The sequence below is a fragment of the Lepidochelys olivacea genome (genome assembly GCF_965140295.1).
Source record: "Lepidochelys olivacea isolate rLepOli2 genome assembly, chromosome: 10".
Taxonomy (NCBI): domain Eukaryota; kingdom Metazoa; phylum Chordata; order Testudines; family Cheloniidae; genus Lepidochelys; species Lepidochelys olivacea.
In genome coordinates, this window is record NC_140420.1 from 35757512 (window position 1) to 35782312 (window position 24801).

The 24801-nt window shown below is 54.7% G+C and overlaps 1 protein-coding gene across 3 annotated transcripts in view; it reads left to right on the forward strand.

Moving 5' to 3' along the window:
- The window catches only part of CAPN15 (calpain 15), a 95735-nt gene extending 84313 nt beyond the window's left edge, over positions 1–11422 (forward strand). For 2 of the 3 annotated variants that reach the window (XM_084641431.1, XM_084641432.1), the window contains exons 5-12: positions 277–500; positions 1718–1843; positions 2986–3138; positions 4839–5000; positions 5903–6132; positions 6733–6878; positions 7581–7759; positions 8113–11422. In XM_084641431.1, coding sequence (XP_084497557.1) covers positions 277–500; positions 1718–1843; positions 2986–3138; positions 4839–5000; positions 5903–6132; positions 6733–6878; positions 7581–7759; positions 8113–8290 — 1398 coding nt within the window. In that variant the 3' untranslated portion in view covers positions 8291–11422. The remainder of the gene's footprint in view (positions 1–276; positions 501–1717; positions 1844–2985; positions 3139–4838; positions 5001–5902; positions 6133–6732; positions 6879–7580; positions 7760–8112) is intronic. The other variant, XM_084641433.1, reaches the window with a different exon arrangement.
- Positions 11423–24801: the final 13379 nt, after the last annotated feature.

Sequence of the window (24801 nt, forward strand, 5' to 3'; positions counted from 1 at the left end):
GGCAGAGTCTTCACAGCCTCTTGGGTCAACTCCAGCATGTGGTGGAGGGAGTGATGCCACGGGAACAAGATGCTGGTCAGATAAGATTCATTCAAAGGCAGCCACTCAGTAACTCACCCTGTGGCCTGCTCTGCGTGATCTTTGCAGGGTGGGGTCAAGGAGACCGGGGGGAACTTTCGCGCAAAGGTCCTGGCTTGCATGAATGTGAGTGCGACTCTGTGTAGCTGGCTTCACGCCTCCATGTGCTTGTAACCCCTGGTTCTCTCCCTTTCCCAGGCCCAGAGGAAGCAGCTGTGGGTAGCCCTCATTGAGAAGGCTCTGGCCAAGCTGCATGGTTCATACTTTGCCCTCCAGGCGGGGCGCGCCATCGAAGGCCTGGCTACGCTAACCGGCGCCCCCTGCGAGAGCCTGATGCTGCAGGTCAGCTCCACTAACCCTCGCGAGGAGCCCATTGACACTGACCTCATCTGGGCCAAAATGCTGAGTTCTAAGGAGGCTGGGTAAGATGAGGCGGGAGGGGTTCATGTTCAGCTGTCAGGAGCATAGAGTTGTAAAAGAGAGTCTAGAGTGGCAGCTCTTATTCATAGAGAGCACAGAAGAGAAGCTAGAGTGTCAACCCAGGATGCAACCTGCCCCACTTGGCAGCCTTGATAAATGTTGGCAGCAGGGCCCTGGGCATAGTGCTAGGAAGTGACTTTCTCCTTATTCGTTTTTGTACAGAAAATCCAACCCTGATGAATTTCGCTCCCATAGTTATCACCAGACTGGGTTGCATTTTAAATGGCTGATTGTTAACCTGATGATTCATTTGATGTTTTTGCTCTGCTTGAGTTTTGTTTTCCAATCTTCTATATTATTAAGGCCCCACCCTTGCATATTCCCCCACTGGGGCGTAACGTTGCTGCAGTGAGAAGTGAAACCGGATCTGTGAGACTAGAAGAAGGCAGGGTTCATTTGGATCTGCGATGAAGGGCATTGGGAGATGCAGGGATAAGGGAGGGAAGTTAGGGTCCCGGATGGCAGGTTGTGTTGAGTGCTCGGAACTGGCGATATTTCTCTCTGGCAGGGGAGAGTGGAGCCGGGATCATTAAACAGACCATATGCGATGTCCAGGGTTCTGCTGCACAGTTGGTTGTCTGCCCTTTTCTTTAATAGTGTGATGCCACCTGCAGAGACTACAGAGCCCAGCATGCAGTGCTTCTCTGTGTCTGAAGTGGGGTGTCCAGTGGAAGCTCTAGAATGCAGCACTCAGTGGTCTATAACCTGCTCCAAGCAGACCTGAGTGCTGTGTGCCAGGCCAGTGGTCTCAGCAGGCACTATCTACATGGGGTGGCTGCAGTCTGTTTTGCTGTATGCCCGGCACGGGCAGCCCTAGCCCTTGGCATTGCCAATGGGGCCTTGGGCTGGGGCAGAATACGGGGAGACCTGGGGAGCTTCAGGACAAAGAGCCTGGCTGTGGGATGAATAGAGAGCGAACGTTCTTGAGAGCAGAATGTGTGACTGGCACTAGCAGCCATGGGCGGGGCCATCTCCTGGCTGGCACTGGGCCGCCTGTCACTGAACCAGGGGAGCTCCTCTTGGGATTAGAGAATGATTGTCCCTGGCTCTATGTCCTTATGTGGAGGGGAAGGGCTAGCTCCCAGCCTCTCCTTCCATCCCTGTCAGTGCCACACGGCCTGGCGCCAATCTCCTTTGTTCTCCTCCCTGCCCATTGCAGGTTTCTGATGGGCGCCTCCTGCGGCGGGGGCAACATGAAGGTGGATGACGCAGCCTATGAGAGCATGGGCCTTCGCCCGCGGCACGCCTACTCAATACTGGACGTGCGGGACGTGCAGAGCCGCAGGTGAGCCGGGCCACGGTGCACATGGTATCGTGTCGCCAGTCCCCTCTGTGCTCGGGAGGGTGGGGCCAGCAGCACAGAGCCTGGAGTGTTGAGGCTTTGCCAGCCCCCTGCACCTGCCCAGGGGTTACTGACAGAGCCTTGCTCTAGCTGGGTTTGTGGTGTCAGTGTAGGGCCGAGCTGAAATCCCGGGGAAATGGAGTGTGTGTGTCATGTGGCTGAGGATGGGGGTGTTGGGTTATGGGGCAATCTGTGCTGAATGGCCCCCCTGCAGGCCTTGGCCCCAAGGGGACTCCAGGAACCCCAATAACAAACATGGCCAAGTCTCCACAGTGGAATCCCTTGCTCTGTCCCTTGGTGTCACACAAACTGGTTTATGCTTTGAGGTGCTGCTGTGCTGTAGGCCACCACCCCCAGCGTCCTTGCCTGCTGTATGCTGGGTGGCCCTGATCTAGCTGGGCTAGCTGTCCCTGATCTTTACTGGCCAGGGGGGAGGGAGCTGCACAGAAAGGTTCCCCACCTGCCCCCCTGATTTTGTCTGTTTGTCTGGTACAAACAGGCCAGCCTCCAGCTGAGGCTGTAAGGGCCTTGGGGTGGGGCTGCTACCTGCGCTGGCAATATGCCGTGCCACTTCCTCATCCTCACTGGCAGAGATGGGGAGGGGTATGCTATGGAAGGCCTGCTTTCAAAGCTAGCTCAGTGCGCTCAGTTTGGGATCTCTTTAATGGCTTGCCTACATCACACCACTCTGCTGCTTGGTGCTGCCGTGCAAGTAGCCTCTGCTGAGTGCAGCTTAAGGATGGTACTTGGGTTGCAGCAGATACATGATGGAAGGGCACTGGTGGAGGTGTGGGGGGACCAAGGCTGGGATAGCAGGCAGGGGGCTGTGGGTCTGGACTGAGGTGCACTGGCAGGGCAGAGCTGTGCCAGGATCCCAGGGGTGGGATAGTGGCAGCTGTTTAGGATCTAGGTGCATTGGCAGAGTGAGGACAGGAAGTTACCTTTTTTGCTGGCTCACCCTTGGGGATGGGGGAGAGTCTCGGGAGATGAAAAATGTCTAGTGGGTTGTAGCTGATGAGCGCAGTAGCTATGCCCTTCGCCCGGCACTGCTGTGATTCTGGGGACTGTTCCCTCTGTCCCATCAGGCTGCTGCGGCTCCGGAACCCCTGGGGCCGCTTCTCCTGGAATGGCAGCTGGTCCGACGAGTGGCCCCACTGGCCGGTGCACTTGCGTCACGATCTGATGCCCCATGGGAGTAGCGAGGGCGTCTTCTGGATGGAGTATGGCGACTTCATCAGGTAAAGCCGAGCAGGAGGCTCCCCGTGTGCCAGCACCTGGGGGCTGCACTGGGTCCCCCTCGCCCTGCTGGGCTCCGAATTCCTGGCCTCGTCATTATCTGTTATAGGACAGGAGCTGGGCAGCTCCCCCACCGGGCCTGTCCTGCCTCCCCCTGGGACTGAATCTAGTGAGAGCGCCAGATCCCAACATCCCTGGGCTCATGTCAGACTGCTGCCACCTGGACTGAGAGTCTAGCTTCAAAAAAAGCCAAGCTAGGCAGAGCTTGGCTGAGTGGCAGCTGGGGCTGGGAGGGTACCAAGGTTTGCATGGGGTAAATACCTGGGGCGAGGGAGGTGGCTCAAAGGGAAGGAGGAGGGGAAACGGGATGAAATTACAAAAGGGAAAATTTAGCCCCTAAATCAGGAAAAATCTGGCTGCTCCTGAGCTCTCTCAGAGCTTCCTGAGGGGCATGGGGGACAGGACACAGCTCTGGAGAAATCCTGAGGGCTGAGTCCTGCCCTGCTCCTGGGCTCCCATGTACTCCACAGCAAGGCAAGGCCGGGGCCTGAGGAGAAGACCCCTGGGTTCCCATGACAGCCTGGGGCTGAGGCTCACAAGCATGGGTAGTTGGGCACAAGGTCAGACATGGACAGATACACAGACTGCATTAAAATGCCCAATTTGGAGTTGGCAGTAAATGCTCCAGGGGCTGGGAGGCCTCTTAGCTAAGGCAGTCCTCGCTAGCCACTCTGGCCAGGGCAGTGCGGCCGGCTGGCCCCTGTGGCAGGGGTCTGTGTTGACTCCCACCCGCGATCCCAGTGGGTCCGGTATGTGATGCAGGGTCAGACCTGGCCAGTGTTGGGATGAGGAAGTCCTGCCAGATGTGCTGCTGGCGATTCGTGGGCCCAGGCCAGTGGTGTGTGCCACCTTAAAGGAGACTTGAATCCGAGCGCCTGGTTGTTTGTGGGCCTTCAGGGCCGCAGGGGCAGGGCTGGCAGGATCTGGTGCAGCGCTGGCTGGGCTGTGCCCGCATCACCTGTCCCTTGCCAAGCCTGGTGCTTTGGCGCCACCTAGTGGTGGTCATCGTGCTGGTGCCATCTCCTGAAGGAGGAATCCTCTCCTAATATGCCTCTAGCCCCTCAGGGTCCTTTGAGGCCCCTGGGCATGGGGGCAGGGCCTGCACTTGTTGGGAAAGAGCCATTTAATTCCCTCTCCCCCCATCCCCTGTGCTGCTCTCCTTTATTTCTGCCCCTTCCTCCCTCTTTCCCACCCGCTCCTTGCCTCTTCCACCGGGAACACCAGGGGCTGGGGAGCCTGGGCCAGGTCTCCAGGGCAGTCCCTGTAGCACCCCCTGCTGGGCAGCACAGCCACCCAGGGCCACCCCATTGGGCTCGGGCTCCAGCCTGGGGGCCGTGCAAGGAGAGAGGCTGAGTGTGGGGGTGCGCTGGCCAGGCGAGTCTGGCCCAGCCCCTGCTCGTTGGGAAGCCCCTCTCCATTGCAGAGAATGTGGTTCGCACCATGCTGACCCACCCGCAGTGCGGCTCCTGTCTGTGGGTAGCCATCTGCATCCTCCTTGGAGGCACTCTGTTGCCCAGCGGTGGGTAGGGTGGGGCTGGATCCATTCACCAAGGCCCTGGTGCAGCCTGAGTTTGCAAGCCCCAGCTCAGCCATGGCTACCGTTGCCTGGGACTGACGCTGGCTTTGGCCCCGCTCCTGGCAGATACTTTGACTCAGTGGATATCTGCAAGCTCCACTCAGACTGGCATGAAGTTCGGGTGCAGGGCACCTTCCCCAACAAGGCCAGCGGACCCGTGACAGTGACCTCGCTGACAGTGCTGGAGCGCGCTGCGCTGGAGTTCGCCCTCTTCCAGGAGGGCAGCAGGTGAGGCAGGAAAACCAGGTGTGGCACTTGGGCAAGGAGCAATGCCTTGGATCCAATTCAGACAAGCAGTGCAGGGGGGAACAGGTCTGGGAGCCAGGAGTCTGGGATTCCATTCTCAGCTCTGCCCCTCGCCCCTGGGTGACCACAGGCAAGTCATTGCCATGCTCTGGGCCTCAGTTTCCCCTCTGTAAATGGGGATAGTAATCCTGCCCTGCCATTAACATGTGCAAAGCTCTTTGGGATCCTTGTTCGAGTGATGCTGGCGACAGGCCAGCTGTTGTTATTCCCTGACTGCCCAAAGCAGCCTGAGCTGGGAATTGTCTGGATCTTCCCTCCTGGGACTGGCCTGGGAGGCGGCTCTGCTGCGATGCCTCGATGCCGCTTATTGCGGATGAGAACAGGGCTTGGCAGGAAGCTCTCTGCCCCATCTGCCGGCGGCGAGTGTAAAGCACAGGCTTGGTGCAGGAGACACATGAAGGGGAAAGATCACCAAAATCTGCCTTGGGTTTTATTGTAATCCGCTGATACCAACACCCGGGACGTGTCTCCCTCTGCCTGAGCTGGGTGCAAGCAGGAGGGGTTTGTATCAGGCAAAGGGCGCCCAGGTCAGCATGGGGAGCCTTTCTTGGGTACACGCTTGCCCCCTGAATCCCTACTCTGTATGACAGAGCTATGCCTGTAAAGCACTCATGTTGCTGCTAGGGGGTGCTCCTGCCATGCTTTCCCCAGGCCCAGCTGGTGGATCTGCTCCGCTCGCCTGTCCTGCTCACGGCAGCACCGCTCACCTTGGCAGTCCAGCCGTATCCCCCGGTTAGAGCCTCCCCATCCAGGGTGGGCAGGGGCATGGCTGGCTCAGTCCTGACTTCTTTCCTCCCCTCTCTTCCCTCCCCCCCGCCGGGCAGGCGCTCCGACATGGTGGACAGCCACTTGCTGGACCTGTGCATCATGGTGTTCCGCGCCACATTCACCAGCGGAAACAAGCTGACCCTGGGCCGGCTGGTGGCCCACAGCAAGCGGGCAGTGAAGAAGTTTGTGAACTGCGACGTCATGCTGGAGCCGGGCGAATACGCTGTCGTGTGCTGTGCCTTCAACCACTGGAACGCCCCGCTGCCGGGCACGTCCTCTGGCCAGGGTGGGGCCCCCGGTGCACTCCCAGCTCAGCACACCAGCCCACTGAGCGTGCCCTGCAGGGAGGGGCTGTGGGACCGGTTGTACTGCTGCCTCGCTCCTGTGCTGCAGGCAGGGGCTGCGAGGGACAGTGGTATCTCCCCCTGGCTTTCCCCATTGGCTGGGCATGTCCCTGCAGCTTGCCCTGAGGGGCTGTGGGGTGGGTTGGAGAGGGAAGGCAGCTTGGCGAGAGTCCAGGTCCTTGTCTCTCCAGGATTGCGCCCCATCTCCGTTTCATGAGACACAGGCGATCTCACGGGGGAAAGAGGGCCACCGTAAGCACAGCCCACCCAGCCCTTCCCCAGCCTGGTACCTGCAGTTACCTGCCTCGGTTTCCCCTGTCCGGGGGTGACTAAGGCCTGTCCCAAGGGGGCTGTGATATCAGTGGAGCTCAGTGAGGTGCTGGTGAAGGGAACAGGGTGCCCTGGGCAGCGTCCTGTCCCAAGCAGCAGGAGTTGAACTGGAATCTGATGGAGGAGCTGGACGAGTGGGGAAGCACGGGCAGGATGGTGGGGGCTGGAGGGCCTGGCGCACCCCCTCATTGAAGCCATCTTTTTCTCCCCAGCCTCCAGCCCCCCCGCCGACAGCTCCAGCTACATCCTGGCCATCTACAGCTCCCGCCTGGTGATGGTGGAGCAGGTCGAGGCGCAGCCCACCACACTGGCCGACGCCATCATCCTGCTGACCGAGAACAAGGGCGAGCGGCACGAGGTGGGTGCGGGGCCCTGCTGAGTCCCAAGCTGCAGGCTGACGGGTCGGTACACACGGGCTGCCCCAGGTCCGTCTGTGCTGCAGCCTCCCTGCCCGGGGAGAGGGATGTGCGCTAGTGGGGCTGGAGCTAGTGCACTACAAATAGCCAGCTGGCCCCACTCGCCCCTAGCTCACCGCTGCTGCTGGCTACGGAGACACCTCCCCTGGGTCGGACTGGTGGCTCTTGCTTGTGGCTAGAGGGGGTCTCCCCTTTGCTGCAGCTTCTCCATCCCTCTCCCACAGGGAGCCTGGCTCAGCTCAGTCGTGTGCCCTGACCTCTGGGGGCCAGGTTTCCCTGCCAGGTGAGTAGGGCGGGCTGGTGGGAGGGCAGTACCTGGCTGGCAGATCCCACAGGTACCCTGCTTGGGTGCATGGGGGTGTGAATGGGCTCAGTCCCTGGAGAGCAGGGAGGGCAGGGGATGGGGACACAGGGCATCCCTGTGCCTGCAGGATCATCCCTCCCTCCTCTGGGTGCTGAGGTGGGAAAATACTGGTGATGCAAAGTGAGGGCAGGTGCCTTGGATGGCTTGGAGTGAGCAGGAGAGGCCGGCAGCTCCCTCTGGTTGGCTGGGTTCCTGTTGTGACGGTGGGCACTGACTCTGTGGCTCTGGCGCAGGGGTTGGGAGGGGCCTGCCCGTCTGACCCTGCTGGTTGTCCCGGCAGGGCCGCGAGGGGATGACCTGCTACTACTTGACGCATGGCTGGGCGGGGCTGATCGTGGTGGTGGAGAACCGGCACCCCAAGTCCTACCTGCACGTCCAGTGCGACTGCACGGACAGCTTCAATGTGGTGTCCACGCGGGGCAGCCTGAAAACCCAGGACAGCGTGCCACCGCTGCACAGGTGAGGGGACACCCCGGGGAATGCCAGGAATGAGGCTGCCATGTGGCAGGCCCAGACTGCTGGCCCAGGGCATGGCCTGGCGAGGGGATCTGGTGCCGCCAGCCTGACCACAGAGACCCCCAGGAGGCAGGGGCTGGTGAGGGAGTCCGGTACCTCCAGCCCAACCACAGAGCCCCTCTGGGAAAGGGGCTGCCGAGGGAGCCTAGCTGCTGGCCAAGCCCCCGAGCCCTGTGGCCCTAACAAGGCCCTGCCATGAGGGAGCCCCACGTAGGAGCACGTGTCTCTCAGCAGCTGCACCCATGGGCAGAGAGCAGGCTCCGGCTGCACCCACACTGATCACTCTCCCCCTGCAGACAGGTGCTGGTGATCCTCTCCCAGCTGGAAGGCAATGCTGGCTTCTCCATCACCCACCGCCTGGTGCACCGCAAAGCCGCCCAGGCCTTCCTCAATGACTGGATGTCAACGAAAGGGACCCACAACCCGCTGCTCACCCCTGAAGTGGCGGGGTTGCACGGGCCCCGGCCGCTATGACAACCAGCCCAGCCCTCCCTGCCCCTCTCCTGCTTCTGCCTTCTTGCTTTAACCAAGGCCCTGGCCCCGGCTGCTTCGGGCTGCTTCCCGACCCGGCGGTGCTGAGCCACCAGGGGGCAGTGCCACAGCATCCCGCCAGGCGCCTTTCCCTCAGGGCTGGGGATCCTCCCCCGCTCCCCTCCCTGCCTCCGCACAACCCCTGTCCGCCAGCGCACGCACTTTACAGGGAGCCAGCCGGGGCGGGGGCAGTCTCAGGATCCTGGCCCTTCCCCCGCCCCTCCAGCGCATGCGCTTGGTCTGGAGGAATGGCCACCAATCGCCAGGGCAGCCGGGAGCCTTGGCCAGGCTGGGGGAGGAGAACGGGGGCGGGGAGGCAGGTTCCTTCCCAACCCTACGGTCACTCAGGACTCTGCTCCCTCCGCTAGCGTCAGGCACCTGATGCTGCAAAAAACAATATACCTCTGACTGACGTCTGTCCGTCTGTCTGCGCTCCCTGCCACCCGCCTGGTACCGCGGGGCCCGGCTCCGGGATCGCCCGCCTGGTCGCTGTGGAAGCATGGCTGCAGCAAGCTGGTGGGGCCCGGTGTAGCCGGCCTCGGGCCCTGCCTTGCCCTCCTGTCGGCTGTTTGCCAGCCAAAGAGAATTGAGAGCTAGTGTGAGACCGAGCTCCTGGCAAGGACAGAGGAAGCCAGGGGGCCAGCCCAGGCGAAGTGGGCTCACGTGGGCTGTCGGGAAGGTGCTGCTGCTTTAAATGGCCATGGGTGCATGGAATCACCTCTGCCCGGCCCGGCCTGGGGCACTGGCATCTCTGCCTCCAGCTGCATCTCATGCCAGCGGCTTTGCAGGAGGCTGATGGCGAATATCAGGGAGAGGAAGATCAGGCTGGGAATTTACATGACCCACAAATCTGGTAAAAGTTGCTGGCCAATGGCCTGATCTCTGAGCCCCCAAACCAGCTCTGGGTAAAGCCTTATGCCCCAGAGGTTTCTGGGGCTGGTAGTTTTTTGTCCCATGGCCTGCAGGGGGATGTTTGTCCATATTTCACCAGGGCAAAGAACAGTGTTTGGGGGCAGCCCCCTCCTGCAGCGGGCAGAACGAGGCTGCTCAGAGCTGCTTTTTCCCCTGGGAGGGGGGCGGTGATTTCTTTTGAAAAGCAGCTGTTAACGTTTTACAAAGCGTCTTTTACCAAAATGGAGTGAAATGGCCCTTTTCTTCGCTGCGTTATGAGACACGGGGCATGTGTGGGATTCCAGCCCCCTCCCAGCGCCCGTGCTCAGTGTGTGCGAGGAACACGTGTACTATGCAGTACTGGCCGTAGGGAGCAGTGTTAGGAGAGAAGCCATGAGCTGTGCTGGAGAACCATCCCCTGGCACTGACAGTCCAGCCTTCCTCAGTGCGCCTCTCGACCTGTGGCACCGCTGTCCCAGCTTTGGGAGGGCTGGTGCCGGCGTGCAGGGAGACCAGCCAAAGAGACGGCCCGACTACAGGCTGTCTGCCCTGATCCTGGCCTGCTCTGCACCAGGGAAGCCAATGGAGCTGCCCCTGCACAAAAAATTGAGCTTGACTGATGGTTCAGTGCAGCACATGGCTGGGCCCAGGTGAAAGGCGCAGCTGGAGCAGGGATTCTCCAGGGCTGTCAGTGTATGGGGTGGGTACAGCGTAGTGAGTACACCAGCCAGCACTGGGGCTTGGACACAGGCTGGGGGCTGAGCAGACTTGCGCCCCTCCCCCATTGTTTGACAGTTTTGCCATGCACTGACTTTTCTTTTTTTTAAACGATCATTGCTTTGAACGGCCAATCAAACCCCAGCTAGCTTAGTCAGGGAATCCCTGCCCCACAACTACCCCACTCTGGAGGGATCCCAGAGCTGCTGGTGGGGCAGGGGGTTCTGCCTAGGCACCTTGTGGGTTTTCAGGGCAGAGGGAGCAGGGGGTGAGGGTCACGTCCGGAGCAGAGGCAGTGAGTCTGGAGCGGCAGCAAATGCCTTGTGCAGTGGACGTCGTGGGGCCCGTTGGAGAGCATTGGCATGGGGTGTCATGGGAGTGACAGTGCAGCCCCTGGCCACTGGGCACTAGCAGGAGATCCGTGCTCATGGCTGATCAGTGTAATGGGCCCAAGACCCCCAAGCTGCCACCTCTGCATGTGGGATTCTGAGCTAGCCAGGTTCCACGGCAGATGAGTCCACTCGGCTTTGTGCAGAGCGTGACTCCCCCAGCTCAGCAAAGCCTCTCTCCCATAGTAGGCCCTTTGACATGAAAATCCCAGGGCGGTTTTAACTCTGGTTTTAAGCTTTGCACTAATCTTCCCCCAAAGGCTCCTGGGAAATGTTCTGTGTTTTTAGCGAGGGGGAGTGATGCTCAGATGGAATCAGCCCTAGCTCAGCCCTGGAGCTGCCTGTTTCATTTACCTGCCCTGATTAACATGATAGTTTTCGGAGGTCCTGAAACAGGCACTCAGTCCCTAGGCATTTAGGCCCCCGGTGTACTCCGGGTTCAGATTCTCCAGCAGAGATGTGTGCTATGGTGAGGCCTGCACAGGTAGCTTGCCAGGCTGTCCCCCGTGAGCAGCGTCTCACCCCCTGAGAGATCAGCTGTGCTGTAGAGACCCAGAATGGGGGCAGGCTGGCGTTTTGCTGGGCACCAAGGGGGTTGGCAGTGCCAAGGCTTATTTTGATCCCAGGTTTCCCCTCCAGGCTGTGAGCATGGGACAATTCTCTCCTCCCTTCTGTTTTTATGGTCTGCACTGTGCTCCCTGGGAAGGAGGGGGGTGGGAATGGGGGAATCTCTGCTGGGAGGGATATTGCCCCTTCGTGTGCGCTGCCTCTCAGACCCTGCTGGCCCCCCGACGTCAGGGAGCAGCTGAGCCAAGCTCTGTTATTTGTAGTTTTTATTCGTCGAACGATGTGTTCTGTTCTTTCCTTTCCTTCTTTGGACGATTCCGTCTTTTTCTTTTCTCTCTCTCTCTCTCTCTCTCTCTCTTGTTTTTTCTCTCTCTGAGCTGTGAATATTTTTAACCCTGTAAATACGGTCCAGCTCTTACGAAACACAGGCTATTTTATCAATTGTAAATCAGATCTGTAATCCCTGTATGATACGAATTAATCCATGGGTGGTTTTCAAACTCAGGTTCCAATGGACCAAATAAAGTTTTGTTTTTTAATTAAGCCACTCGTTTACTCTGTTGTTATTTGTGTAGGTCATTTTCAGTCATACACTTAGAAGCCCACGCTGGGAAGCAGGGTTCTCTGTGTTTCATACAAGAAGTGAAATTGAAAGTTCAAAACAAAGAGGAAATGATTTCACGCAGCACACAGTTAGCCAGTGGAACTCATTGCCACAAGATGTTACAGAGGCCAAGAACCTACCAAGATTCAAAGAGGGACTGGACACATCTAGGGACAACATAAGTATCTAGAACTGTTATAGTAAACATTAAAAACTAAACAAGAGTTTGGGGAGGAAATATAAACACTCATGCTTCAGGGCACAAGTCAACCTCTCCCTAATGGGGGTCAGGAGGAAACTTTCCCTGAGAGTTTGTTATCCCATAACTGCTGCTGCAGGGTTTCTCCTATCTTCCTCTAAAGCAGCTGGTACTGCGGCTGAATGCTGGTGTAGGTGGAACCTTTGTCTGAGTTGTTGTGGCAGTTCCTACAATTCATCAATTTTATGGTGGTTCTTCCTCAAATTTTCCAAATCCTTTGAATTCTGAACTTTAGTTAACAAATCCATGGCCTGCTGGGATGGCACAGTGTGTAGGAGGTGGTGTGGCTGGGTGGGTATGGCACTGTCCTGAGAAGCAGGAGAGGCGGGTTCTATTCCTGGCTCTCTGGGTGACCTTGGGGAAGAAGCCTGCCTCGCTCTGTGCCTCGGTTTCCCAATCTGTGTAAAGGGAATAATGACAACTTTGTAAAGAGCTGTGGGCCCTAGAGAGGTGGCAGGACATAAATGTTATGTGGTATTATAACTGTGCTGCACCCTGTTGTCACTCGAAGCCTCACTGCAACAAAAAGGACTGAATTTGGATCCGTCCTGCCCTGAGCTGAGAGAGAATTCCTGATGGCTAGTAGTATAGGGCCTGTGCAGCAGTGCTAATTCTGTCCACTAGAGGGTAGCAGTAACACACCAACAGCTTGCCATGTCTGTTACTTGCTATGTTCCTTAACTGGCCCGTGGATCAGGCCGGCAGCCCCGAGCTGCTCTGATTCTTTGAATCCTTGAGAAATCTTGGACCTGCTGCGTCGTAAACAGTCCCTGGGCCGACAGAATCCTTCGCAGGGGGAAGTGGTCACTGCAGCAATCATTGTGTGGGTGAGGGTGATATTACTGCTTAGACCAGCACATCTCCTGGCCCGTGGGACGTGCTGGGAGCAGGACCTGTGCTATTGAGATCTGGGATGTTTGCATTCATTACTGGCACTGGGGATGTAGTGTGCTGTATGGCTGGGCGTAGGTGCTCGAACTGGGGCTGCTCATCTTTCCGAAAGCGTGAGGGGTCCAGAACTGGACACAGGACTCCAGCTGGGGCCTCACCAGTGCTGAGTAGAGCTGGATGATTATCTCCCGTCTCTTACTGACAGCACTCCTGTTAATTCACCCCAGATTAACATTAGCCTTTTTTTGCAACTGTATCACATTGTTGATTCTTATTCAATTTGGCATTCACTGTAACCCAGAGATCCTTTTCAGCCACACTACTACCTAGACAGCTAGTCCCCATTTTGGAGCTGTGTATTTTATTTGTCTTTCGTAAATGTAGTACGTTGCACTTGTCTTTATTGAATTGCATCGTGTTCATTTCAGAGCAAGTCTCCAATTTATCGAGGTCGTTTTTGAGTTCTAGTGCGGGGCGACCCCTCGCAGCTGCGTGTCAGCCACGCATTTTGTAAGCACATGCTCCACTCCGTTATTTGTTATTTAATGAAAATAGTGAATAACATCAGATGCAGGACTGCCCCCGGCGGGATTGCTCTAGCTATGGTGGCCCCCATTTGACAGTGAACTATGCTTTTAATACGGTCTTTCAAACAGGTTCACATCCATTTTAGAGTAATTTAATCGAGACAGCATTTCCCGAGATTCCTTATGAGAATGTCCAGGCTTCCTGGTTTCTAGCAGCTTCTTTTCAGCTATCCGCCATTGCCACTGCTGTAAGGGGACGTAGTTCGGCAGTGCCACCCGCGTCGGAATCTGGGCCCAAGGATCTGCGTAAAGGGTGTGTTATAAATGGTGTGGGTGTGGATGGTGTTCCTAACCCCAACTATTCAAGAATCCGGAGTCAGGCCTCAAAGTCATGAGATTGACTTAAAAATCATGAGCTTTAAAAATAAAACTGGGGCTCATTTTCTTTGTCTTCTGGTTTCCTTCCCTGTCGTGGGTGGTTGGGGCCTGTTTTAAGCTTGACAGTGTTTGTTTTTAAATGACAGGTGGGATTTTTGCCTTTCACTTGAATCCAGGAGCTGGGGCTTGAGAAAAAAAACATCACTTATTGTGAGACTCATGATAAAATTGCAAGCGTTGGCAACACACTGTGTGTGTGTGTGTGTGTGTGGTGAGAGAGAGAGCGCGCTCCTGCATGGACAGAAACAAACTGATTTAAATCCATAATGCCCCAATTCCTGCAAACGTCTCTGCCCTATTCCCAGCTGGACTGAGTTACCGAGAGATATCTTGGGTGGGGCTAAACCTTTCTGATGCCATCATGGAAACATTGGTCAGACCCTTCCTTGCTGCTTGGGCAGTGCATGAGCTAGTCCCTGGCTAGGAGCTGTGGAAATACAATGTCTGTGCAGAAATCTGTTTTGAGACCAGCCAGCGAGGGGCAGAGTAGTCACAAGAAATACATTGGCCTGAGTTGAGGCCTGGTTCTCTCTCTAGGATACCAATCTGTTCTGCAAAAAGAAAAGGAGTACTTGTGGCACCTTAGAGACTAACCAATTTATTTGAGCATAAGCTTTCGTGAGCCACAGCCCACCCCATCGGATGCACACTGTGGAAACCGCAGAAGACACCACATACACGAAACAATACCTCCTCCCACCCCACTCTCCTGCTGGTAATATCTTATCTAAAGTGATCACTCTCCTTACAATGTGTATGATAATCAAGTTGGGCCATTTCCAGCACAAATCCAGGTTTTCTCACCCTCTGGCCCCCCCCCCCCCCCAAACTCACTCTCCCGCTGGTAATAGCCTATCCACTGTATGTGGTGTCTTCTAAGGTTTCCACAGTGTGCATCCGATGGGGTGGGCTGTGGCTCACGAAAGCTTATGCTCAAATAAATTGGTTAGTCTCTAAGGTGCCCCAAGTACTCCTTTTCTTTTTGCGAATACAGACTAACACGGCTGTTACTCTGAAACCTGTTCTGCCTGAGCCCTGTTGGACTGTCCCAGGGTTTTCCTTTGGTTGCTGGGGCAGGGTGCTCTGTTCAGTGCATGTCCCCATGTCAGCAGTGCTCAAGGGCTGTCACAGCCCACCAAGCATTCTTGCCCCTTTGCTGTCGGGTGGGGTGGCCGTGGGAGCAGTGGGCAGGTGGTGGGGAATCTGGACTAGGCAGCGCATTTGTGGGTCTTCATTGCATGTTCTCTACCCCTGCTTCACGGATTCTCTCTGGCCAGGGGACTTGTCTGGCCCCCATAGCTGAACACTTCCCAAGCTGTAGTGGAATCCCACCCCCCCGCCTCCTACTGTGCCCCCTCCCCCCTGTGGATCTTTGCCCAGCCCTCCTGACCATACTCTGCGCAGCAGGGCCCAATCCTCAGCTGCAATGAGCCAGGGTGGGTTCTGAGCCCTCCCCAAACTCCAGCCATGGGCATCTTGGCCCTGTGCGTTTCACTGGAAGGTGAAGCTCCCACCCCCCCGCCCCGAGGTGTGACCATGCCCAGTAAACGGGGTTAACCCATGGCTACGCTGGGGAAAAGGGTGGGGTTTTCTGGCATACGGCAGTGCTGGGGGCCTGGCCCCTTGGTATTCCAAGCCTGCCCTCCTGGACACCAGTTTGCAGCACTTGTGGGGTGACAGCCCTGCAGCCACTCACTGCCCCCAGCTGGGAAGGACGAGGATCATTCCAAGTCTTGATACGGACCATTGGACCAAGATTCCTGCAAAGCTGCTGCCCACCTCACACAGGCTGTCTGCCCCGCCAGTGCAGGGGAGCCCAGGGGATCGAAGAACTTGAGAGCTGCCCTGCTGGCTCTGACGCTGGCCCATGCCAGAGCCTCAGGGCGTGTACAGAGCAGGGCAGTTATGGGGTGCCATGCCTGATTTCTGGCACCCAGAGGTTTAGGGACACCTAGAGTGTGGGGTTGTGTCCCTGCCCATCTTGGCGAATAGCCATTGATGGACCCATCCTCAATGAACCTATTCAGGGCTTGTTTGACACCCACCTCCCTGTTAGCCTTTTGGCCTTCACACTATCCCCTAGCAATGAGTTCCACCGGTTGGCTGTGCATTGTGTGAAGAAATACTTCCTCTTGTTTGTATGCCACCTGCAGCCTATTAACATCAGAATGTGAGTAGGGATGTGTCATTCCCCCTTCCCCCTTCCCTGCAATACAAAAACCAGTGTAACTCAGATGCACTGATCCGCCCTTGGCAATGTCAGAGCGACCTAGCAACCAGGAGCCAGGCGAAGAGTGGAGAGGTTCCATGATCTCTCAGCAGAGCAGGACTAAGTGGGGGCAGCACCAGCTACTGTCACTGAGGAGAAAGATCCCGGAGTCACACATCACTGGCTGGCCAGCTCTGCCCCTCATCCCCCCCTCTGGGGACTGTAGGATTAACGTGTTCTTGGGAGCCAAGGGCTTGTGCTCTGATGGGAGGTTCAGACCCAGGGAGTTCTGTGCCCTGAGATGCCAGGCGGGGAGGGAGGCAAGAGCTGCATCTCACTCAATGCTACGCTGCATTTGGCAGCTTGTCGACTGGGGCACGGACAGCACCGTTGCAGGCCATCTGGTGCTAAGAGCGGTGTGCAGTGGGGGGAGGGACTCAGCTGCTTCTGCATTGCTACATAGATCTCGCAGAGTTCCTCCACCACAGCCAGTCCGAAGTCCATGGGCGTGGCCCTGGGACCATCATACCACCTCGGCCCCCGCCACAGGCTCTGAGCCACGTTTGAAGTCACTCCTAGGTTCCTGGGCCTACCAGGGCCTCCAGGAGCTGGGATTTAGCAGGTCATCCTGCTTTAATTGAAACCGGATGTGGTGGTAAGGGTGTTGAGGGGTCATCGGTCCCATGGTGATGGGGGATCCCATGGGGAGAGGGGTCAGTTAGGGGGCGGGAGAGGATGGTAGTGATTCATTGCGAAAAAGCTGAAGTTGTTTGGTTCTGCGGCTTCCGAACAAACAGATAAGGGAGGGGAAGGGGGAAAGGAAAATGTTGCTGGGGGGATAGACAATTTTGAAAAAAAGCCAAATGTTGCAGAGGTGTTTATCTTTGAGACCAGGGAAGGGAAAAGAAAAAGTTCCCTGTGATGCATTTTGCTCAGGCCCACCCGCAGCGTCCTACGCCCTGGGGGGGCGGGCAGGGCATGTACCAGCGCAGGTTCTAGAGCAGCAGAGTATGTGCGTGCCCCACCATCTGTACTGGCCCAACGCCACCGGGGGATAGTCACGTTTTTGCCCCAGTGCACAGGTGGGGTGTTGAGGCCCAGTGTCGCAAAGGGAAATCACGGGGAGTTAGGTGCTGAAATACTTCGGAGGATCTGGACCTGAGTGTCCAAAATCACCTAGTGACAGAGCCGGGCATTGAGTCCAGATCTCCTGAGTTCCTGGCGAGTGTCCTACCCACAGGGCCATAGACCTATACGGTGAGAAGGGACTGCAAGGGTCAGCTAGTCTAACCCCCTGCCAAGATGCAGGATTTGTTGTGTCTAACCCATCCCAGACAGGTGGCTGTCCAGCCTCCTTTGGAAAACCTCCAGTGAAGCAGCTTCTACAACCTCCCCAGGCAGTCTGTTCCATTGTCCTGCTGTTCTTACAGTTAGGAAGTTTTTCCTGAGATTCAGTCTAGATCTGCTATGCTCTAGTTTGAACCCATTGCTTCTTGTCCTGCCTTCTTTTTTTTATGGCAGCCTTTCAAGTATCTGAAGACCGCTGTCATGTCCCCCTCTTAATCTCCTCTTTTCCAAAGTAAACATCCCCTGTCCTTTAAGCCTTTGCTCATGTGGCTTAGATTCCACCCCATCTTTGTTGCTTGCCTCTGGATCCTTTCCAGTTTCTCTACATCCTTTTTATACACTGGTGCACAGACAATGCATGGGGATGGGGGGAAGAGGATGGAGGGTGTCACAGATTTACTGCTTGGCTTGTACTGAGCATGCTCAGTAACACTGCTGAAGCCAGCTGCCCTCATTCTGCTCTATCCCCCCACTATTGGCAGGCCTGGGCTGTCTCTGCATTGGTGACCAAATCGGGACACAATACTCCAGCTGAGACCCAACCAGTGCCGAGTAGCACGGTACTATCACCTCCCGTGACTTGCACGCTATGCCTGTTAATGCAACCTACAACTGCACTTGCTTTTTTTGCACGTTGCTGGCTCATGTTGAGATTGTGATCCACCACATGTCTCAGATCCTTTTCAGCAGTGCTGCTGCCATGCCAGTTTTCCCCGTTCTGTATTTGTGCATTTGGTTTTCCTTCCCTAAGCGTAGCACCTTACATTTGTCTTTGTTGAATTTCATTTTGTCGCCTGTAGCCCAGTTCTCCCAGTTATCAAGAACCCTCTGAATTTTAGATCTATTCTTCAAAGTATTGGCAACGCTTCCTGCCCCAGCTTTGTGTCATCTGCAGATTTGATCAGTCTGCTGTCTATACCTACATCCAGATCACTAATAAACATGTTAAATAACACTGGCCCCAGAACAGATCCCTGGGGAACCCCACTTGAGACCTCCCTCCAATCTTACATCATTCCATTAATACTCTTTGTTTGTTGTTTAACCAATTTTGTATCCACGTAATGGTAGTTCCGTCGAGCCCGCATATCTCCAGCTTACCTATCAGACTGTCTTGTGGGACTGTGGCAGAAGCCTTACTGAAGTCCTGGTATATTATGTCCACCACATTCCACCTATCCACCAAAGCAGTTACGCTATTTCTGGTAAATCCATGCTGCTGCTAGCGATCATCCCTTCATCCTCCAGGTAGTTGCAAATGGAACGTTTCATACATTGCTGTCGTCGTTTCCCAGGTACTGAGGGTGCCACATTAGCCCTTCTCCAGTCTTCCAGGCCATCCTTCCCTCCTCTGTCTCAGCCTGCCAGTGGGACTGCCCTGGGCCTGGAGCCTTTACCCTTGGGACCCCAAGGGACTAGAGGAGGGGCTTTGGGGTCACTAAATCCCCTGTAAATAATAAAGCAAAGCATGTGGGTGCACGGAGTGCAGCACTACTCAGGTGAGAACTGTCTCCAGCCACGCGACTTGCTGCTTTCAGCATGGCCCAGAAGGCAGCTCCAGAGAGCCAATTGCCCCAGCTCATCCCTTTGTCAGTCGACTGGAGTCATTGCCTTCGGATCTGAAGCCGGCCAAGTTACGCCAGCCGAGTGGGTTCAGGGCTGGCTCCACACTGAAAGAGTCAGAGGGGTTTGGCTTGTTCTCCACCTGGCCTTCTACCCCACTGGCCATCAGCACAATGCCTGGATTTTCCGTGGCACTAACAGTGCCACTCCGCTATGTGCGTGAAAGGGGATGGACTCGGGGGGCTGCTAGGCCTTTGCAGCTCACTCCTCTGCCCCTGGTTTTGAGCGTGCCCCCAGAGAGGACTGTGCACCCTACAGCGTGTGGGCTCTGACCCACAGCTGCCTCTGACACCCACCACTGAGCAACATAGCGCCAGGGGACTTTGCCCTCATTACCCACCCATTCATTACACCTGGGCAACACGTGGCTGAGTGCTGCGTCTGTAGCTGTGACTCACTGAAAGGCCTGTTGCCTTGTCTGTGCACTGCTGCTCTGAAGTTATTAATAGAGCAAAAGAAGCCCCAAAAGTGCTAATCAACCCCCCTGTCGGCTCCTACAGTGGTGTGGGGGGTGCAGCGCATCGCTGGTCTTGGGATAACGTATGGGGGTGTGTGTGAGTAATGAACACTCATGATTGCCTGGGAGGTAGGCCAAACCTGCTAACCACATGGCATCGATGGGGAAACTGAGGCAGAGAAGGGCTGGACCTTAGCTTAATCTATAAAGGCATCCAGCGGCACAGCTGGCATTAGTACTAAACACTAGCGCTGGGCAAGTACCTGATTTTTCAGTTCACTGGCTGTTCTGAAAAAAAAAAAATAGAAGAAAGTTTTCATTTCAGGTTGACAATGATCCAATGTGCAAAGTTTCAGAAAGTTTCAGTGAACTTAAAATTAAATAAATAAATTTTGGTTCATAGGAAACATTTTCTTTTTCTTTTCCTGAGTGAGTTTTTAAAATGTTCTTTAAATTAAGTTGAAGAAGGTTTTGAAAGGAGTCGTCATCTCAAATTGAAAAAACAGGGTTTAAATTTTTTTAGAATTCTTTTTTAGGTTTTTTCCCCCATCAGAACAATTTGGTGAATTTGACCCCAGTTTTCCAAACTCATAGATTCCAAGGCTGGGATCATGGAGGCTGACCTCCTGCATAGCACAGGCCAGACACCTGCCCCAAAACAATTTCCAGAAAAACAGCCAGTCTGGATTTAAAAATTGCTAGCACTGGAGAATCCACCATGAGTCGACCCTTGGTTAATTGTTCCAGTGGTTAATTACCCTCATTGCTAAAAATGTACACCTTATTTGTGATCTGAATTAATCAAGTTTCATCTTCCAGCCTTCAGATTGTGTTATGCTTTCTGTGCTAGATTGAAGAGCCCATTATTAAATATTTGTTTGCCATGTAGGTACTTATGGGATTATCATTAGCAGTGATGAGGGGGAGGTGTGGTCCAGCACTGGACTAGCTGGGGGATGGGATATGCATTAGCAGGGCTGGGAGGGAGAGGTTACTCAGCACTGGAATAACTGATGGGATTTGCATTGCCCATCTATTTTGGACTGCGTAGAGTTCTCATTTATAGCCCCTAAGAGGCTGAATCCCCCTCCCACAAGGGTACAACAGGGTGTCCTCTTGTTGACTGTAACAGGCAAGGTAGGCCTGGCCCCCTGAGATGGGCAGGATGCCCTCTACTCCCGAGAGCCTAGGGGAGGAAGGGAGGCAGCCCAAGGCCTGGCCTCACGGTCAGCGGGCGAGCTTTCCACCTCGATGGAGGCAGCAGACCGCGCACGCCAGCTCCCAAACCTCTTTCTTGCCTGGGGTGGGCACCTTGAGAGACCAGTGCGGCGAGACAGAAGGAGAGAATTTCTGTCTTTCTTAGAGCAACTTGTAATAGATTTTCCAGGCAAAACAGATTTGCAGTGAGGAGGCCTTGTCACAAGCCATCAGCCTCAGCTGAGAAGAAACAGATGGAGAGTTAATTTGGGGGGGGGGCAGGCGCAGCGTCTCCTCGGCTTCCCCGCCTTTCCCCATTGCTTTGGGGCCTGGCTCTGGTCAGGAAGGGACAACTTGGAGAGGGAGGGAGTTATTATTTCAACCCTTTGTTCTCCTCAGCTGCTTCCCCTCCCCACTGCATCCCATCAGCTTCCTGCCATCTCTTGCTGGGGCATAGAGGGCAGTGTCAAATACAGGGGGAGGAGTGAAGGGGGGACCTGTTGGATGCTGCCTCAGTGTTCGGCCGTAGACCCTAGTGCTATGTTGGGGCATGCTCTGCAGCCACCCACCCCCAAGGTTCAAGTTGCCCTCGGCTTCCTTAACTCACCCCACTCCTCCACCAGCTAGGCCTAGCCTCTGTCCTGTCCCTTGGTGAAGAGAGGAGACAGGCTGGGGTTAGTAAGGCTGAGTAAAAAGGGGGATCCTTTACTGAGGCTGCTGGATGCAGATCCTGTGGTTTTCTCTAGCTCCGGGAATGACTAACGCAGCCTGTCGCTACAGCCTGACCTCTGTCGAACAGTCATAGAGGGGAGCCCGTCACTTCCACCCTAGCTGCATCCCCCATTTGTTTGAGAGTCCATTGAGTTTCCGTTCTTGGCAGCGTGGGTGGAAGGTGTGCGGGGACTGCAGCCAGCAGTAGCAGTGATGGTGGCTTTGGGGACAGTCACCAAGAAGATGATGGTGGCTGTGGCTGATGCCTGTTACCAGCAGTGCTGGCAGCTAAGGTGCGAATTATATGGGATGGCCTGAGCCTTTCAGGGGGCTCCTGAATTGGGGCATTGTCTCCCTGCCACCTAGGATGTTACCACTCCTCCCAGAGCACCCTCACTCCACTCTCTGATCGCTGCACTGCTTGCTGGGCTCCCTCTGTAATATTCCCCCAGGCTGGTTTTCTCTGGAGTCTAATTCCCATGCCAGACCAAAGCAAAATTGTGGTGATGTGAGAGGATTTCCCTTTATTGTAGGTATGGTTATTAGCAGAGAGAGTTGAAAGATTCTTGGTGCATTGTATCCCGGTTTGGTTGGTGCATCCTCATTCTCTTCTTCCCAAGTTTCTACCACAGCGTTTTCAGATGAGGGGACCCTTGCCAACTGTTTGCCTTGATTCTTTGCCATCTCTGTCCTGTGGTTGGTCACCAAAGGTCACATGATGGCACATCTGCTCCCTTACTGGATGACATACAACACAGGGCTAGGAATGAGCGAGTAACACACTTTCTGATATAAATGTTTGGACAAATTCCCATTCATAGTAAAATGCAATATTGGGGTTAGCTGCCTTTTAGGGGCCCTAAGCCTGACTACACAGGTCAGAGTGACCACCACGAGGCAAGTTAAACTAGCCAGGGCTACACTGGATAATAACCTGCTGTTGCTAGTGGTGGGGATACCTGAAAAAGGGCTATGGCTGATGGACTACCCCAAGACCGAATGGAAGCCACCTCCATCTAACCACGAAATCAGCTGACCCTTTCGAACCTACTGCTAGGCTAAATCTTGAGGGTGGGGGACGTGAAAGGGAAGGTTTGTCAGGAAAAGCAAGGGAGGGGGGTTGGAAGCTGGTCGGGCCAGCCTGTGACAAGCAGGATTTCAGGCCTGATGCATGTTGAGAGGTAGGTTCAACACAGGTAGTTGCTGAGCAAAGCTAAGTGACCGAGACAGATCCTGACAAGGGCGGCTCAATGCCGGAGACCCCCAAATAGCTCTCAGCACTGTGACAGGAACAATACAGGAATGACCAGATCTGGATGCCAAGCTACAGAGAAGTGGGGTGGAGACAAGAGGGGGAGAGGTGCTGTGTGGCGCTGGAGTCGACTTGGGGGGCCCCAGACTGAGGCACCTGAGGGAGGTGTCCTGAGCCTGGATTTAAGCTGAGGCTGCTGTGGCCATTGGCTGTCGGCCTGGCCTGGGCAGCTCGTGTCCCAATTCTTCTGTTGAGCAGGTCCCCCAAGGCCGGGATAGTGAGGGAGCTGGGGGTCAGGATTATGGGGCACTAGGTGAGCTGTGGAGGTGCAGCTCTGAGATAGAGGGGTGTGGGAAATTGCCTTTCAATGAGCAGTTGACCAATTAAATAATAATTATTTGATGATTGAACCTGTCTTTAAAATGAGGACAGCACCCGCTGTCTGGCCTGAGTCTCCCTTGTTGCTGGCAGTCGAAGACCTCTGCCTGGAGATATAGAATCATAGAAGATTAGGGTTGGAAGAGACCTCAGGAGGTCATCTAGTCCAATCCCCTGCTCAAAGAAGGACCAACCCCAATTAAATCATCCCAGACAGAGCTTTGTGAAGCCGGGCCTTAAAACCCTCAAAGGATGGAGATTCTACCACCCTCCCTAGGTAACCCATTCCAGTGCTTCACCACCCTCCTAGTGAAATAGTGTTTCCTAATATCCAACCTAGACCTCCCCCACTGCAACTTGAGACCACTGGTCCTTGTTCTGTCATCTGCCACCACTGAGAACAGCCGAGCTCCATCCTCTTTGGAACCCCCCTTCAGGTAGTTGAAGGCTGCTATCAAATCTCCCCTCACTCTCCTCTTCTGCAGACTAAATATGTAGGTGACCCTCCAGCAGTGCACCCAGCCAAGCACTGGATTCCCTCAACAGCAGCAGCAGCAGCTTCTGCTATTGGTCGTCTGCATCTCTAAGGTGTCCATCACTGCAGTATCTGTCCGGCTTAGTGCTGACTTCTCAAGAACACAGACACTGGCAACACAAAAAGAAAAGGAGTACTTGTGGCACCTTAGCGACTAACCAATTTATTTGAGCATGAGCTTTCGTGAGCTACAGCTCACTTCATCGGATGCATACTGTGGAAACTGCAGAAGACATTATATACACAGAGACCATAAAACAATACCTCCTCCCACCCCACTCTCATGCTGGTAATAGCTTATCTAAAGTGATCACTCTCTTTACAATGTATAATAATCAAGTTGGGCCATTTCCAGCACAAATCCAGGTTTTCTCACCCTCCGCCCCCCACCCCCCCACAAACTCACTCTCCTGCTGGTAATAGCTCATCCAAAGTGACCACTCTCCTTACAATGTGCATGATAATCAAGGTGGGCCATTTCCAGCACAAATCCAGGTTTTCTCACCCCCCCCCCCCACAAACTCACTCTCCTGCTGGTAATAGCTCATCCAAACTGACCACTCTCCTTACAATGTGTATGATAATCAAGGTGGGCCATTTCCAGCATAAATCCAAGTTTAACCAGAACGTCTAGGGGAAGGGGTAGGAAAAAACAAGGGGAAATAGGCTACCTTGCATAATGACTTAGCCACTCCCAGTCTCTATTTAAGCCTAAATTAATAGTATCCAATTTGCAAATGAATTCCAATTCAGCAGTTTCTCGCTGGAGTCTGGATTTGAAGTTTTTTTGGTTTAAGATAGCGACCTTCATGTCTGTAATTGCGTGACCAGAGAGATTGAAGTGTTCTCCGACTGGTTTATGAATGTTATAATGGACATAAATCAGATGTCAAGAATTAATACAGACTAACACGGCTGTAACTCTGAAAACTGGCAACACAGATTAGTTGATGCTGAGGCTCTTTTTGATGTCATTTTTTGCCCAGCCACTGGTGGATTGGCATGCCCAGCAGATGTGCTTGGCTAAATTTCTGGGAATTCCACTTGTCCTGGACTAGGCACTGCTTGGAGACTCACAGATTCATCATCCAGCGCTGAGGAAAAGCAAAAATGCTCCATGAGCCACCAGCGATCCAGAGACCCCAGTTTGAGACCATACATGCTGTCTGAGCCTTAATGACCTCACATTCAAGCCCCATCATTACCAGTCAACAGACAAAACTCAGAGCTATAAAAGGTTCTGTAACCGTAATGGTCACATTCGCAACCAAAATAGCATGCTGATTTCTCTGCCCCTGGCAAACAGAGGTGTTGCCAAGTAGAGATGGGTGAATAATGGAGTTTTTGATTCACTGGCAAGAAGTCAGAAGAAAATTAGTCTCAGATCACATGGAAAGTGAAAACTTTTCAAAAGTTTTGGGGAATTGAAAAGTCAAAAAAACCATGTTTGGGGTTGAGTGAA